General features: G+C 55.8%; 1 protein-coding gene across 1 annotated transcript; it reads left to right on the forward strand.

The window, feature by feature from the left end:
* Positions 1–3,816: 3,816 nt before the first annotated feature.
* N4BP3 (NEDD4 binding protein 3) lies at positions 3,817–7,660 on the forward strand. The gene is made up of 4 exons (XM_039880129.1): positions 3,817–5,268; positions 5,516–6,040; positions 6,372–6,614; positions 6,741–7,660. Exons 1-4 carry the CDS (start codon positions 4,948–4,950, stop codon positions 7,266–7,268), a joined length of 1,617 nt encoding a protein of 538 aa, XP_039736063.1. The 5' UTR covers positions 3,817–4,947; the 3' UTR covers positions 7,269–7,660.
* Positions 7,661–16,152: the final 8,492 nt, after the last annotated feature.

The following is a 16,152-nucleotide window of genomic DNA, read 5'->3' on the forward strand; positions in this document are numbered from 1 at the left end:
GGTCTCGCTTTCCCTACGACCTTGGCCAAGCCGCAGCCCCTGGCCGGGCGAAATTCCAGTCTGAGGTGGGTGGAGGCGCCAGGGTGCGGTGTGCGCCCAGGCGCCCACTGCTCCCAGGCACCGAGGAGCCGGATCAGGGACCGACTCGGAAGCTCTCCGCAACCTCTGCAAACGCGCTTTCCACAGAGCAGCGCCCGGGACCCCTGTGCCGCGGCTGGGTGGGGCAGTCGCCCTTGGCGCGGGAGCCTGACTTAGGCTTCCGCCCCTTGGTCCAACGGCTCGGGGCAGGACCCAGGGAGTCGCCAGGAAGAGAAGCCCCCTCCTGTCCTCCAGTACCTCCCGCTTTTCTGGGGACCCTAGCCTCCGCCACAGCCTTCCCGGGGGGAAATTCCGTGAGGTCGCCTACCTCGTCTTTCTCTCCTTCCCCACGAGATCCCTCTCCCGCCCTCTCCAGCATAACTCCTTCCTCCTCCAACCCCCTGTCCTGTACTGGCGGCAGCTGCCTGACCTGAGGATAAGGGATGCTCCCGGGTCTTGGCGGCCAGAGCACGGTGCCTGTCTAGCCACAACCTTTTTGGCAAAAGTGAGGGCTGGCCTGGGGCCAGGCCGAAATCACGGCTCTGGGAGTGTCCAGAAAGAGAAGTGGGACCCGTCGTCTCCCACCTGGCACCACCTACCCCCAAGAACAGGTTGGGGCTCTCCTCGTTTGCACCAGGGGCTCAGCCTGCCCGTCCCTCGGTCTCGGCCACTGTGCTTACTCCCTGCCCGGCCTGGGGAGGAAGCAGAAGCAGGAGGCCATCCTGGGCCCGGTGATCAGCCTCCTCCCCGGGCCCTTCTGGGCAGGGCTCCTCTGCCGGCTGGCTATGTGTGGGTGTGTATGTGCCAGACTGAATGAATACGGCCAACCTGCTCCAGCTACTGCCTCTAGAGCTAGCAACTTCCAGGGCTCAGAGTTCCCAAGCAGCAGTGCTGTTGCTGATTCTTCATGACCCAGGGGTAGGCAGAAGGGATCCCAGGCTGAGGGGACTGAGATCCAAACCAGCCTGGTCACACATGCCCTTGATAGAAGCAGGTGTGGGGGCTGAGTAGACATACATACATACACAGCAGTGCATGGCCCTGAAGAGCAGCTGGTGACCCCTGGCCTGGATAGTCGACTGCGGTAAAGAGGACCTTGCTTAGGGAGTTGGGATTGCTTGTCACTGTGGTATCTGGGACAACTTGCTTCCTCTGTCTGAGCCTCAGTTTCTCTACCTGTAAAACAGAATGAGGGTAGCTGCTATCCTGCCTGTCCCCATGAAGCTGTTGTGGAGATGAGATGATGAAATGAAAAGGTTGAGAAAAACTAGAGTGCTGTGTAACTATATAGTGAGACAAGCATCACTCCTGCAGGGGTTAGACACTGGGCTCTGTCTCAAGTGTTGCAGCTGGGCTAAGGTATGCCAACTTCTGTCCCCTTCCTGGGCCCCCTCATCCACTGCCTCCTTTTTTGGAGCTGGGACATTCCAGTCCCATTCTTCAGGGGCAGCTGCAGACACGCCCCTCAGCCAAGCTGATTCCCCAGCAGGTGGTGGGACCCTCCCCTGGGGCCTCTGGAGGGGCTGACCACAGCCTGCTGTGAGTTCAGGAGTGGGAGCTTCCTGCCCACGTGCTCTGGGCTGTCCCACCCCAGAGGAGGTGCTTGTGGGGTCAGGGCAGGCTTCTTTCTACACCAGGGGAGCCTGTGCGCTTTCTCCTATGCAGCAGAACATAACCTTAGGCACATTATTTCACCTCCTGGGCTTTGGTTTCCTCCTCTGAAGTGGGGGGCGGTGGCACTACTCCCCTCCTGTACATGTTGTGAAGCCGTGGGAGACACAATGTCATGCTGACCCAGCGAGGCACCCACTAATGGACACTCGGATGCCTCCCTAATGTCTATCCTTTCTCTGCTCCATGGCCAGGATGGTTCCCCAAGCCCTGGTCTCCTGTCTCCACCAAGAGGGGTCTGAAAGATGCCCTTGTGTCCTCGGCTTTCAGTCTGCTGGCTATTCTTGGGGCTGGGGGATGGGAGCAGGAGTAAAGGGACCCTATTGGGGCCAGTAGGGGCCTGTGTAGAAGTCCCAGCCCAAGCCTAGCGTATGGGGTGGTGAGGGGTTTTCAGCTCTGGGCCACAGGGCTGAGCAGGGAAGGGAGGCACTTGGAGGCAGACAGTAGGCTCTTTGCTCTGATGGTCCCAGTAGGGCTGCAAGGTGCTTGTTGTCTCTCCCTGCTCCTCCACCAAACTCTCTCCAGCCCGTACAGTTGTCCTGGCCTGACAGGCCTCTAAGCAACAGGAAAGAATGTGTGTTGGGGGAGGCAGGGGAGGTGTTGGATGGACCCCTGTAGGAAAAGGGACTGTCTCCAGACTGAGATCTAGGCGGGGCGGAGCCTACTGAAAGCTGAAAATGCAGCCAAAGAAGTTACCTAGGAGGAGTAGAGGGCGGGGGCTTTAGGAAAGACAAAGGAAAGGGACTGTCTATTCCCCTTCCTCCAGCTCCATAGCTGTTTTTATTTGTACAAGTCACATGTGGAGAAAAGTCAGTCCCATGACCCTCTTAGCACCGTCTTTTGTACACGTGCACGCGCACATGTGCACACACACCCACATACACACCTGCATCTAGTTTTGGGGCTGGGGAGGACCCTAGATCTTTCTTTGAGGATACCTGTGTTATGTATATGTGTCTGAGAGGGTGGCATGCTCAGTGCTGTGGGTGACCTTGAGCATGACTCTGTCTGCTGTTGGATATAATTGTCTGCGCTGTATCCTCTAACAGAGGAGCTTCTGATGCTGGTGGCACTGCAGTGTGTGGTGTGCATGCTGTCATGGCCCATGGCTTCTCCTACCCTGGACCTGAGACCCTTTGTGGGGCACAGGGGTGTGTCAGTTATAGCTCTGGCACTTAAGACAGAAAGCGAGGACCTGCTCAGGGGAGGGTGAGACGTGTGTTTGGGATGAAGTGGGCGTATTTGGCACCACTTTCACCATCCCTGCACCTGTGCTCATACTGGGCTTACAGTTCACAAGACCTTTTACTTCCATTGTCTCTGTGACTGTCACAGCAACCTTGTAAGGAAGGCAGGGCAGGCAGAGTTTCCCGCTTCAGAGGTGGGGAAACGGGGGCACGGTGAAGGGAGGTGTCCCACTGAGCGATATATCGTGTGAGGGCAGGGCAGGAGACCAGGTTCTCTGCTGTCCACCTCCCCAACAGGAGCGACAGGAGTTCAGTGTGTTCTCAGAGTGTTGTCTGTGGCTGGGTGTGAGGGGCTGTCAAATTGGGAAGCAGAGACTTGAATTCCAACTTTTTGGGCTGTGTATGACATCTTGGGTTCCCACTTGACATTCGGCAGCCGTGTGCTGGGATCACAGGTGTCCTCACTCTGACTAGCTCTGTGACTTTGGGCAAACCACCTTTCAGAGCTCCAGTGCCCTTAACTAAAAAACTGGAGTGTATCACAGGACTCCGAGATCCCCTGTATAGGACTGTGTCGCTGTATCGCCTGTGATTCCTTACTTAATGAGTCCCCTGACCCTGCGTGGCCTGTGACACCTCCAGAGGGTTTGAGCGAGCTGGGGGCAGGGAGGAAAGGGTTGAGAAGGTTGCTTTTGCCAGGGTTAAGGTTGAAGGCCACAGGGTTTTGGGGCAAGGCTGTACCCTCCCTCCCTTTTACTCCTGGAGAGCTTTGTCTTCCACAAACAAAACCTGGAAATGGTTGAGGAAGATGGAACCTCCTAAAGACCATTGTTTGGGGTGGGGGTGGGTGTCCCGGAAGCATACTGGATGGGTGGTGGGGGACACATAGCTACAGTGTGCCTGTTGGGTGTCTGCCCGAGAATTGGAGCAGTTGGGTGGGAGTCAGAGAAGGTGGCATTGGTTCATCCGGCAGTTCTTTTCTGAGCACCTGCTGTGTGCCAAACTGGGCATAACACAGGGCATCCAGCGGGGCCTCGCTATCCACTGTGTGATCTCAGCACAGGTGGGAGATAGCCTGGCCCCTCGGCCTCCCGTCAACATCATTGTGTGTCTGACCACCTAAGCTCAGGTTTGGCCAGCCTGCATTGATCCTGGCTGTCGGCTGGGCCCTGGACTGGGTGCTTTGTCCTGTTATCCCATTCTCCTAACATTCCTGATAAGAGTTGTCATGGCCATTGTCTGGATGAGGAAGCCAGGCCCCGCACACTGACTGGCTCCATGCTGGGCCAGGATTTAGGGTGCCCCTTTCCTGGTGGTGAGCTCTAGAGTAGCAGTGTGTATAGCGGGTGGCAGGGGCTCTGGCTGCCCCTTCCCTCTGCCTCCTACCAACACCTGTTCCGGAAACTGTGGCCATTGTTTCCACCATCCTTCCTCCCCTGGGGCCCTTCCTGTTTGTATCCCTCCTCCTTGTAACCCCACCCTCCAGGTGCTTCCCTTGGGGAGCTGACTCTCTGCAGGAGAGCTGAACTGAATCCCGCATCCCAAGGGAGGAAGGAGGCATGGAGAGTCTGAGGCTGCTGGCTGGTTCCTTGTGTCCTCTGTCCACCTCCCAGATTGGATGGGGAGCCTAGCAGGAGAGTGAGCAAGGTGGTCAGATGGAGCCTGCATCCTCAGCTGGCTGCATCCTCAGCTGGCCCCATCCTGGGAGGTGCCCTGTCTTGCTGCTTCAGGGCCTTCCCTCATGCCCCCCAGTCACACACTGGCCCGTAGCTAGAGCTGGGGCACCGGGAAGGTGGCTTTGGGGCCTGTACCCCTTTTTCTTGCCAGCCTAGAAATCCTGTCCTGGAGTCTCTCCAGACCCATATCTGCCTTTCCCGAGCTGGGTAGAGAGCCAGCACAGAACAAGCATCTGGGTTTAGGGCATCAGGGAAGGTCGGCTGCAAGTGCCCACCCACCCCTGATGGAGCATCCTGATCCCCAGAAGCAGCTGCCTGTGCCCTGTTGAAACTTCATGGCCACAGTCCCAGACCCTGCTGGCATTGCCATGGGCAGCGTGGGCAGCCTGTTGGAACGGCAGGACTTCTCCCCTGAGGAGCTACGGGCAGCACTCGCAGGGTCCCGGGCCTCCCGCCAGCCTGATGGGCTCCTCCGGAAGGGCTTGGGCCAGCGCGAGATCCTCAGCTACCTGCACCTCCCCAAGAAGGATGGCAAGACCACCAAGCGGGTTGCTCGGAACGAGCCCGCCGACTATGCCACCCTCTACTACCAGGAACATCCTCGGGCCAGTGACTTCAGCAAGACTTCGCTGCCTGAGCGGGGTCGTTTTGACAAGGTGTGCCTCTGCCCACACCCCTCCTTCATGTGGGAGGGTGGGGATGGGGAACTTGGGGCCTCCCTGGAGACCCTGATGCTGGGACAGGGCTGGGACTTGAAAGTTCTGCTATGGGCTAGCTAGAGGCTTGGTCTGCCTCTCGGTGGCATGTGCCCCATGTCTGAAAGAGGATCCCCAGGGGCTGTGAGAGCATCGGATGGTAGCGCAGTCAGCCTGGGGCCTCACACCTGCTCTCTCTTCCTGGCAGTGCCGCATTCGCCCATCTGTGTTCAAGCCTGTGGCAGGCACCGGGAAAGGCTTCCTGTCCATGCAGAGCCTGGCGGCCCACAAGGGCCAGAAGCTGTGGCGCAGCAATGGCAGTCTGCACACACTAGCCTGCCACCCTCCCTTGAGTCCGGGGCCCCGGGCCAGCCAGGCACAGGCCCGTGCCCAGCTGCTGCATGCCCTCAGCCTGGACGAGGGTGGCCCTGAACCCGAGCCCAGCCTGTCTGACTCTTCCAGTGGGGGCAGCTTTGGCCGCAGTCCTGGCCCTGGCCCTGGCCCCTTCAGCTCCTCCCTGGGCCACATCAACCATCTCGGGGGCTCCCTGGACCGGGCCTCGCGGAGCCCCAAGGAGGCTGGGCCACTGTCCATGCTGAGCTGCCTGCCTGAGCCACCACCCCCCTATGAGTTCTGCCCCACTGCCGAGGAGGTGGTGGCCATGCTGCCTGACACCTGTGAGGATCTCAAGAGAGGCCTCAGCGATGAGGATGGTGCCAATCCCTTCACACAGGTGAGAGAAGCTTCTGTCCTGGGGCCCTCTTCTCTCCCTTGGCATTGGACAATAAGGGTAAGAAAGTAGATGATTTGGCTGCTCTCCGCCCAGCTCACGTGGTGGGATGTCAGGTCACTGGGGGTCCTTGCTGGGGTCGTGTAAGAGAGATTCCCTGGGAGGGCTGTATGTTGGGGAAACTTCACCGCTGGAGGGCATCCCAGGGTAGGGCACATGTGTGGCCAGGGCATTTGGCCCTGCACCCTATGGTGTTGGGGCACAGGATGTTGGCTATAGCATCAGAGCGCTTATGGATGCGCCAGCCCCACCAGGCACCTCTTCCCTTTGGCAGGTGCTGGAGGAGCGCCAGCGGCTGTGGCTGTCCGAGCTAAAGCGCCTGTATATGGAGCGGCTGCACGAGGTGGCCCACAAGGCCGAACGCAGTGAGCGCAACCTCCAGCTACAGCTGTTTATGGCTCAGCAAGAGCAGCGGCGCCTGCGCAAGGAGCTGCAGGCACAGCAGGGCCTGGCCCCTGAGCCTCGGCCCCCAGAGGCCGACCCCACGACGCGACCAGAGGAGGAAGCCCGATGGGAGGTGAGAGGCCAGGCTCTCAGGAACTTTCCTGTCCCTATTGCTATAATCCCATCCTCTTCCCGTCCCCCAGCCGGACTCCTCTCCCTGGCTTTGCTTGGCTCTTGCCCATCCTTTGCCCTCTTTCAGGTGTGCCAGAAGACAGCGGAGATCAGCCTCCTGAAGCAGCAGCTGCGGGAGGCCCAGGCTGAGCTGGCGCAGAAGCTGGCTGAGATCTTCAACCTGAAGACCCAACTTCGGGGCAGCCGAGCCCAAGCCCAGGCCCAGGACGCAGAGCTGGCCCGGCTGCGTGAGGCCGTGCAGAGCCTGCAGGAGCAGGCCCCTCGGGAGGAAGCCCCAGGCAGCTGTGAGACTGATGACTGCAAGAGCAGGGGGCTCCTGGGGGAGGCTGGAAGCAGTGAGGCTGGAGATGGCGCCAAGCAGCTGCGGGCAGAGCTGCTGCAGGAGCGGCTCCGGGGACAGGAGCAGGCGCTGCGCTTCGAGCAGGAGCGGCGGACGTGGCAGGAGGAGAAGGAGCGGGTGCTGCGCTACCAGCGGGAGATCCAGGGGGGCTACATGGACATGTACCGCCGCAACCAAGCACTGGAACAAGAGCTGCAGGCGCTGCGGGAGCCCCTGGCGCCCTGGAGTCCTCGGCTTGAGTCCTCCAAGATCTGAGGCCAATGAAGGAGTTGACAGCAGCAGCACTGTCAAGATGGCTTGGGCAAGTCTGCCCTGAATGGCAGCTCCTTCCTGACAGTGGTCTGGTGCAGAATCTGCTGAGGCCAACCAGGGATGGGGAGGCCGGCAAGAGGAGGGATCCAGTGGGGCTGTGGGCTGCGTAGAGGGCCGACAGCGGGAGCCAGGGCCAGGCCCTCCTGGCTGAGGAGCACCCTGGCAGGGCCCATCCTTGCTCCTGGAGTAGATGTGGCCCGGGAAAGGAGGCTGGGAGATGAGGAGCCCAAGATGCAGACGGGCAGGCACAAGAGACAGAGATGGAGGCTGAGACAGGGAGGCTGGGATGGGAACATTGGCCTCGCCCAGAATAAAACCATGTTTTCTACGAGGAGGCCCTGGGTGATAACGGCAGGCCTATCCCTGGCTTGAGTCAGAGGATTGAGGATGATCGAGGTTGGGGCTGTGGACCTGGGCTGTAGTGCCTCCCTTGGTTGTGATCCATGGGAGGCTGTGCTCTGTGCCTGTGTGTGCAGCTGCTGGGCACGCGTGCTGGTGAGTGGAAGAACCTTGCCCCAGCACCACATGGTTGCAGAGCTGCTGTGTGGGCTGAAATTCGGTTCTTCAGCACCAGTGGGATTTTCAGATGGAACAATGTTAGGGAACCCAGAAAAACAAAAGGGCAAGTCACCCAAGGCATGGGTAGGGTAGAGCATGAAACATTCTCGGTGGGAAGTCTGAACCCTGGTGCCCAGGCTCCTGCTGGGTTTAGGGTTGGTCTAAGCCAGCTCACTGGAGCTTCTGAAGGCTCTGGTAGGGTCCTGCCCCTCCCAGAACCCACCTCCCATCTTACTATCTGGCTATAGTGCCATAAAAATGGAGGCCCTGTGAAGGTGCAGGAAATGGGGCAGACAAAGCTTGTGGGTCTTTGGGTTGGCCACAGGCAAGGAATGTGGACATTACCAGTAGACATGGAGGGCCATGGGTATTTTTAAGCAGGGGTGAGACTTTGAGCTAATTTGTATTCTGAAAAATTACCTTGGGAAGCAGCCCCTTACCTCCCACCCCTGCCTCAGACATCTGGTTTCCCTTCTGGGCTTTTGCTCGCTCCTGGGTGGCTGGCCTGGAGCACAGATCCAGTCTGGCTGTGCAGGTGGCGTCTCTCCAGCCCTGTGGTAAAGCTCGGCGTCCTTAGGGATGATTCATTGTGACTGCTGCCAGGCACTGTCGGGTGGTCGGGGTATGGGGACTCAAGGTTGAAACAGATGTGCTTCCTGGCCCAGGGGAGGCAGCACACAGGCCTGTGCTCTCAGTGCTGCCCTGGTGGGGCAGGTGTATCCTTGAGATTCTAAGCAGAGATTCCCAGTGTGCTCCCTGTGGCCATGGCCCCGGCCTCCTGACCACACCTGGCAGCCCCCCTGGCCCCAGAAGGTGGGTCTTGTGCCAGGGTATGGCTGGGGCTGTGGGTTGTGCTCTGGTGTGCCCCACCTTTTCAGGGCAGAGAGGGGTGTGATTTGACTGCCAAAGGGACGGTGTGTCTGGCCCTGTGAGTAGCAGGTGTGTGTAGATGTGCTGTGGGTGGTGGGTGTGTTTGGGGGGGGGTGTGTTTGCAGCTCCTGGGTTGGAGGCCAGGAGAGCTGCTTCCTGTCGCTCCCTCTGCCCATTTATTCCCCCCCAGCTCCAGCCACTTTAGTGCTTGCCAGGCTTGGGTGGAGCCTGTGGCCAGGACAGACCCTTAAGTTTAGCTGAGACCCATCTAGGCCCACTCCTTAACCTGAGTCCTCTGCCTGAGGAGAGAAAGGTTAGACAGTCCTGTTCCCCACAGGCCTTAAGTGTCCATTTCACAGACCCCTCCAAACCAAGGTCTCTAAGCCAGAGGCCCTCTAGGGGGCTGGGTGCTGGCTTGAAGCCTGGGCCACTCCTTCCCCTAGTCCTGGAGCTGGTCAGGCTGGGTGCCCATGTGCCCCGCAGTGTACACTTTTCCGTGTACCAGCTCTGCAGAATAGCTCCTCACCCAACAATTAGAGAGCTGGGCCAGCCAGTACAACCGACAGGGACTGGGTGGGTGGTACCAAAACTTGGCAGCTGTGCCAGAAACCAAGGCCCAGCCCAGATGCGGCGGGGGGTGGGGGTGGGGGCGTGGCTCCAGAGAGTCGTTGGGGCCTCTCAGAGGGAACCAGATGCTGTTACCTCATCCCTGCTGGGCAAACCAGTTCCTGGTCCCCAAGCTGGCTTGGTGTTCAGCTAGCAGGATTACAGGTGCTGTAGGGGCTCCTGTTTCAGACCTTCCCTCCCTGTCAGGCCGTCTCAGCTGCCCTCAGTCCTCCTCCCCCAGCAGACTAGGCCTAGGCAACCCATTCTCTCCAGAACCGAGGCAAGCCCCCGCCCCTGCCCCGCCCCCACCACCAGCTCCCTTCTGTGCTCAGCTGAGATAGTGTTATGCCTTCCAACTGCTCCCAGGGGCCTTGGGCTTATCACACGAAGCCTTTGACAGTCTATCCCCTTGAGTCACTGATAGTGGTGCCCTTTCTGACCCCCCAACCCTTGGCCTTCACTGTGCTCAAGGCTTGCCTCTCTGGGAAGCGTTCCCTGAACTCACAGAGGTAGGCCCTTCCCTGTGCCCACAGCCCCCATATGCCTCTCCACCAGCTCTTTATAAATGTCCATGCTGTATAAATGTCCCTTTGCTTTTGTCTCCACTGGGCTGTGGGCCTTGCCCAAGTGGAGTTGTTTTCAACCCCAGAGCTGCTCCCCTCTAACCCTAGAAGGCAATGAGGGAATTTGTGGAATTGAGAGAGACCAGACCTCCCCTACTGCAGCTGGCACGGGTTTGAGCTGGGGGTCAGCTGAATGTTCACCTGTCTGTCGAGGCTTAGGAGCCAGGTACAGTAATGTGTTGCCTCCCCCAGGGCCTGGTGTGGTTCCCAGGTGAGGAAAGCGAGGTAGCCATGGCCTCTGCCCTCATCCCTTCCCTGTGGGTGGGGGAGGGAGACAACACACATGTCCACGTAGTGAGCAGGCCAGTCAGGAGACGAAGGACAGGAGAATCTAGAGGGTGTAAACATGGTCAGCAGAGCCTGGAGAAGGCAGAGGAAGCCTCTGCATGAGAGTGACTTTTTCCAAGATTGGGGTCTAGGCTATACTTACCAGCAGGCTTTTTTCTCCGAAGAGGGTACAGGTCCTACAGTCACAATTCAGATCGGATAACCCACCACTCTAGTGGGTGGAGGCTTAGCCCTCTGTATTGGATTTAGAAAAGAGAATGTGCAAGTGAAATAGGTCACTGGAGGTGAGGCACTGGGAGTTCAGAGAAGAGCTGGCTTACTTACCCATCAAGTGATGGGATGGGGGTGACAAAGCTTGGCCAAATTTTGATAGGCTCTTCTGAGCTCTCTTGACTAGGCCCGGACTTGGAAGGTGTCTTTTCTTGTACAGTTCAGTTCTCACAAGAATCCTGCTGTTCGTTTGGTCAGAATCCCCCATCCTCCATCTTGGATTCCCCCACTGTATTTAATCTGATTCCTCATCCATCACCATCCCCCAGGTGATGTCTGATCACTAGCCTGCCTTCAGTGAGAATCCTGTGAGGTCTACTTAGCCAGAATCCTCCCTCCCCGCTGAAGTTTTCTCAGTGATTTTTTCATCCACTGCCCCCCACCCTGCTGCTTGGCTATAAATTGGACTTTTCCTTGTGTGTGGAGTTGAGCCCACTCTGTCCCCATTGCAGTAGCCTGCCTTGAATAAAGTCTTCCTTACCACTCTTTACAAGTGTCATGAATAATATTTTTCTTTAACAGGAGTAAGCAGCTCTGGGGCAGGGAGTTGGGGGTGGTTTCCTCAGGAGCAGCATGGAATGAGGGCATTCAAGATGGGCCTGGACTAAGACATGGGAGTGAAGGCAGGTCTGAGAGAGGGTCCTGTCTGGAAGTGAGTGAGAGGGTGCAAGCCATCCTGGACAGCATGGTAAACTGACATGGGAGGACTTCCCTTCCTGCGACTGTGGGTAGGTCCCTCAGGCAGCCATGGGGAAGGGCCAGAACCAGGACTAGCTATGTGTTTTGGACTTGTGCAGTCACATAGAGCCCTAGGCTCAGAAGGGCCCAACACTTGGTGCAATGTTCTGCTGTCACCATCTTGAAATTCCTAATGATATTTAGGAAGGGGCTGTGCATTTTCATTTTACTCTGAGGCCTGGAAATGATGTAGCTGCTTCTGGAGACTTATGGAACCACAAGGAGGGTGGAAGGAAGAGACAGGGCCTGAGCAGGCAACTTGAGCTCCATGAGCTGAGTGAGCCCCTATGATCCCAGGTTCTGCCTAAGGCAGACAGTGGCTTCACCTGCTGCTGCCCCCACCTATCAGCTCTCAGGGGAGGCTCCATCTTTTCCTAGCCTGGGCTTCTAGGATTCTCTCTGAGAGAAGGAAAGCTGTATTTTCAGGAGAGCATTCTAGGGCTTGTCATCTCTGTCAAGAAACTTTTTTTCTTTTAGATTTATCTAGTGTGTTCTTTGTACACCCATTCTCTCCATGTTTGAAGGTATAATTTACATACAAAAAAGTTCACCCTTTTTTAGGGTTCAATTTTTAGAGCTTTGACAAATACAGGGAGTTGTATAACCAACCGTACAATCACAATTAAGAATAATTCGATCATCCCCCTCAAATTCCCTCTTTTTGTAAACCTTGTTTAATCCCACCACATATTAGAACATATTGCAAAATAATGAGTAAAACAATATGACACTGATAGAAAAATAAAACTACATTTCAAAGAGAAGAATGAAGAGCCAGGAATGGATTCTATACTGTAGAAAATTCTAAAAGGACGATGAACAGCTTCAAAACGAGAGGGTAAGGCAGGACTGTTTAATAAGAGGTGTTTCAATAACTGGACAAAAATGTGGGAAAAAATAAGTCATACTTTGTGCCGTCCCCTGCAAAATAAAATGGACAAATACTGAGGAATTAAATTTTTAAAATCAAATTCTAGGAAACTAGCAAAAGGTTAAACAGACTTACTGAGTTTGTGGAGAATAGCTAAGTATTTCTGCTCTGAAGCAGCCCCCCTCCCCCAATGAAAACAAAAATTAAAAACACACAATCCCAATGAGGAAAGACTGACAAAATAAACTGTAGTAAAATTTAGTGCACACTGAAAAGTGACAGAACCGAGATTTAAGGAGAGCCACATACCAGGGAAAACAATGACAGACAAAGGTGAAACTGCCTGAGGTGTCAGCCCGACATTCAAAGTCGCAGAAGTCAGGCTTTGCTCACACCCAGCTGGGGGCAGGTCAGGACTCCCCCAGAGGAAGTGCGGAAGCCTGCGGCGTTCCAAAAGCCTGTGCGGTCCTGCTCGCTGGGAGGCGGCCTAGACCTTGGCCGGTAGCCTCAGGCAGGGCTCACTGAACTCTCCGCCCCCACGTGGGCCAAGACCACCCAGGCTCACGGTGCACAGACAGGCCTCTCCAGATGCTCCGATGCCTTGCGGGCTCCAGGTGGGGTCTCTGGACTGCACCCTTCCCTGCGAATTGAATAAGGTTCTGGAGCCACTGGAGGATATTGGACACCTCAGAGTGTCTGTCTGAGCATCTAAGGTGTTCCAAGCACGTAATGCTGGGGATACAGCAGTGCTGAGTACAAAGTCCTGGCCTCAATGGAGCTTTTATCCCTAAGGGAGCATGTGTTAGAGGACTGGAAGACAGAATAAACAAATAAACACAGAGACAATTTCAAGCCAAATGCTTTTTAAAGAAATCAAAGCCTGGGTTGTGCAAGTGCTATACAGAAAACAAGATTGTGCAAAGGTGTTTGGCGGTGGGGTGGGGAGGAGGCTCGGAGCTTTGAAGGGGATGATGCCCTGAAAAGAGGCTGGCCCGAATGCGGAGCAGGAAGTCAGGAAAACAGAGGCCCAGCCTTCTCTCTTGGGGTGATTGGTTCAAGTCTCTAAGGCCTGTGGAGGAGAGGGGTGCTCCTCTGCTTCTCTCCTCCAGAGCAGGGGGGCCTGGGAGGAGCATGAATTCAGCCCTGGCCTAGGTTTGGGATCATGGTCTCCTCTTCTCCTTCCTAAGCCCTCACCCTTCCTCTTTAGGGCAGTTGTGCAACTGAATCTCACCGCACCCGTCAAAGAGGGCAACCAATGGAGGGCGGCGGGGCAGGCGCTGGTCCCCCTAGCAGTCTAAGTACTGGCTTAGGGGCGGAAAATAAAATGACTTTTCTTTCAAACATTTGATGTTTCAAAAAGAGCATCAAGGAGCTATCACGGGAGAGCCTCACTGTCAGGTCCTTCCATACGCTGTGCCGTTCGTTTCTTTACTTTGAATGAGGGCACAGGGCGGGAAGCGGGGTTGGCATAGTCATTTCTGGTTTAAGGCTTCTGAAAGCTCGGCGTGGTCGGTGTGCGGGGCGGAAGGGCCAGGCTCCTCCACTCGGAAGGGAAGCGGGCCCGTCCGCTGCGCACGCACCGAGCTCACGGGTCCGATTCCTTCCCCCAGACGAGGAGGGTTGCGGAGCGGCGAGCAGCTTCCAGCGCCGGGGAAGCCCCGGCTTGGCGTCCCACGGCTGGAGGTGCGGCTTCGCGCCACCGCCCGCTCCTGCGGGTGACTCCACTTTGGGCGCGTGGGAGGGTGAGGCTCGGCGCCTAGGGGAAGTCGCGGGCTGCGGGACAACCATACCTCCGCGAAGCCGCGAGTGGGCGGGTGCGGACCCGCGGAGCGACAACTGCGGCTTCCGGTTCCGATGACAGCGGCGCCGGAAGCCAGAGCCGGGGCTGCGGGAACAGGTGGGAGCTGTGGGCTTCCAGGTCAGGAGGAATGGTGAGGACGGCGGGGCGCTTCGGGGCAGCGGAGGTGGGCTCGCCGGGCTCCCAGGCTCCGAGTTTTCCCCAAGCACCCGGACTAAGCCTCGGCACCAGTCCGCTCTTGGATTGTTTTTTTTGCGCAGTCGTCGGCCCCGGGCCAGGAGCTGGAGTCCCACAAACTCAACGGACCCTCGAAGAGCCGCCTCTGCCAGAGAGTCGCCCGAACTCAGACTTCCCATCATAGTGCGACCCGGCTGGGTCAGAGGTAACTCGGTGCGGACGAGGGGCCAGGCAGGGCATTCGAGCAGGATCTTTTGAAGAATGAGTAGGAGTTTGACAGTTATTTGCGTTAAACAGATGAAACTCCCAGTAGGGGCTGCTCTCCAGGGAAAATGGTGAGCTTTTTCTTCTCTCCAGTTTTGGTTAATAACAAAAGATCGAAACTTCAAATAGAGATGTGAAGTGAAGAAAAGGAACAGGGCGATATGGTAGTGACTGGTGTGGGGGTAGGACAGAGTGGTCTAGGAGAGATTCTCTGAAGAGACTAAGTTTGCATTGAAACCTTAATAAGTAGACAGCCGTGGGAAGATCTGGAAAAGTGTTCCAGGCAGAGGGAACAGCTAGTGCAAAGGCCCTGAGGCAGAAATAAAGTCTAAAGTCGATGTAGTCAAGGATGAGAAAGAAAGCTAGTGTGGTTGGAGTATGGTGAGTGAGGGGGAAAGTGGTAAGAGATGAGGTTGGAGAGTTGGTTAGGAGTTCACTCACATAGAGCCTTGTAGACCATAAAAAAGGAGGGTTGCTTTTATTCTAAGTACACTGGGAATTTATTGGTTTTTAAGCAGAGGAGTGGTGTGTTGGGTGGAGAATGGGTAGAGGTGGGGGGTACAGAAGTTGGAGTCAGTGGAGGCTGTCCAATTTTGTGTCAGGCAAAAGAGACCTTTCTGTGATTTGCATAAACTTCCCTTCTCCCTTGCCCCAGAAGAGGTACTCCTGTTTCAAGATGCTGAAAACTGGGTACAAAAGCCCAATGCATGTCCTTGGGGGCTTTTAATATTTCACTCACTTCTCTTCCTGCCCACCCATGCAGATTTGAGCTCAGGCCCCCTAGCCCAAGGGTTAGGAAATAGATGCCCCGTTTAATCAGCAAATGCTCACCGAGCACCCACTGTTGACCTGGCCCTGGGCTGGGCATTGAGCAGTGAGGAAGCACAAGAGAAACTGGATTCCAGGCCTGAGAAGCTCACAGTCTAAGGGGGAAGACAGATGTGTGAACAGGCAATTACAGTGCCACAGTGCTGAGGACTCAGAAGGATGTGGTATGGGCATCCTCCACAGAGGTTTGTGAAGTAGAGAAGGAGGCAGGGAGATTTCATCGAGGACTTTGTGGGAGCTGATGACTAAACTGCATCTTTTGTTCTTCATACTGAGAAGTGCAGAGGGCGCTCTGGACATAGGACCAGCTTGTACAAAGAAGCAAATGTACAGTGACAAAGAGCTTGTATGTCAAGCCATAGCAGTGTCAAGTAAGGAGATGGTAGGATCTGATGTTTTGCTTTGGAGGGATCACCCTGGTACATGTGAGAGAAGGGCTTGGGCAATGGGCATGAAATTCCATTGGATAAATAAGGAAGTTTGGCAAAGAGAAACACACACTCATCCATCCTTGAGCCTGGTGAAGATGACCAACTGTGATTCATGCAGAGTGGCTTACCTTGGACAGGCTGAATTAGCCTCCTGTGCTTCTCAGATGGAATACCTGCAAGCAGTTCTGTTTTCCCAGTTCATTTATTATTTAAATTTTTATTGAGTTTTCTCAGTTCATTGTACATTGAATTGGTCCATGCAGGGCCTTTTTCTCCTTTGTATTTATTTATTCCCTTTTATCCCCATTCCTCCCTTTTCCCCCCACCATAGGAAACCACTCTTATATGTTTGGTGTATATTCTTTTATTTGCAAGTGTCCTTAGTTTTATGCATATATTTTTAATTTATATAAATGCTATTCTGCCTAGAGTTCATTTTGTTTCTTTTTTTCCCTTCAGTACCATGTTATTGGCATTGCCATGGTATATCTGGAATATGGTTTCT

This window comes from Pteropus medius, unplaced genomic scaffold (genome assembly GCF_902729225.1).
Source record: "Pteropus medius unplaced genomic scaffold, Ma_sr-lr_union100, whole genome shotgun sequence".
NCBI lineage: Eukaryota > Metazoa > Chordata > Mammalia > Chiroptera > Pteropodidae > Pteropus > Pteropus medius.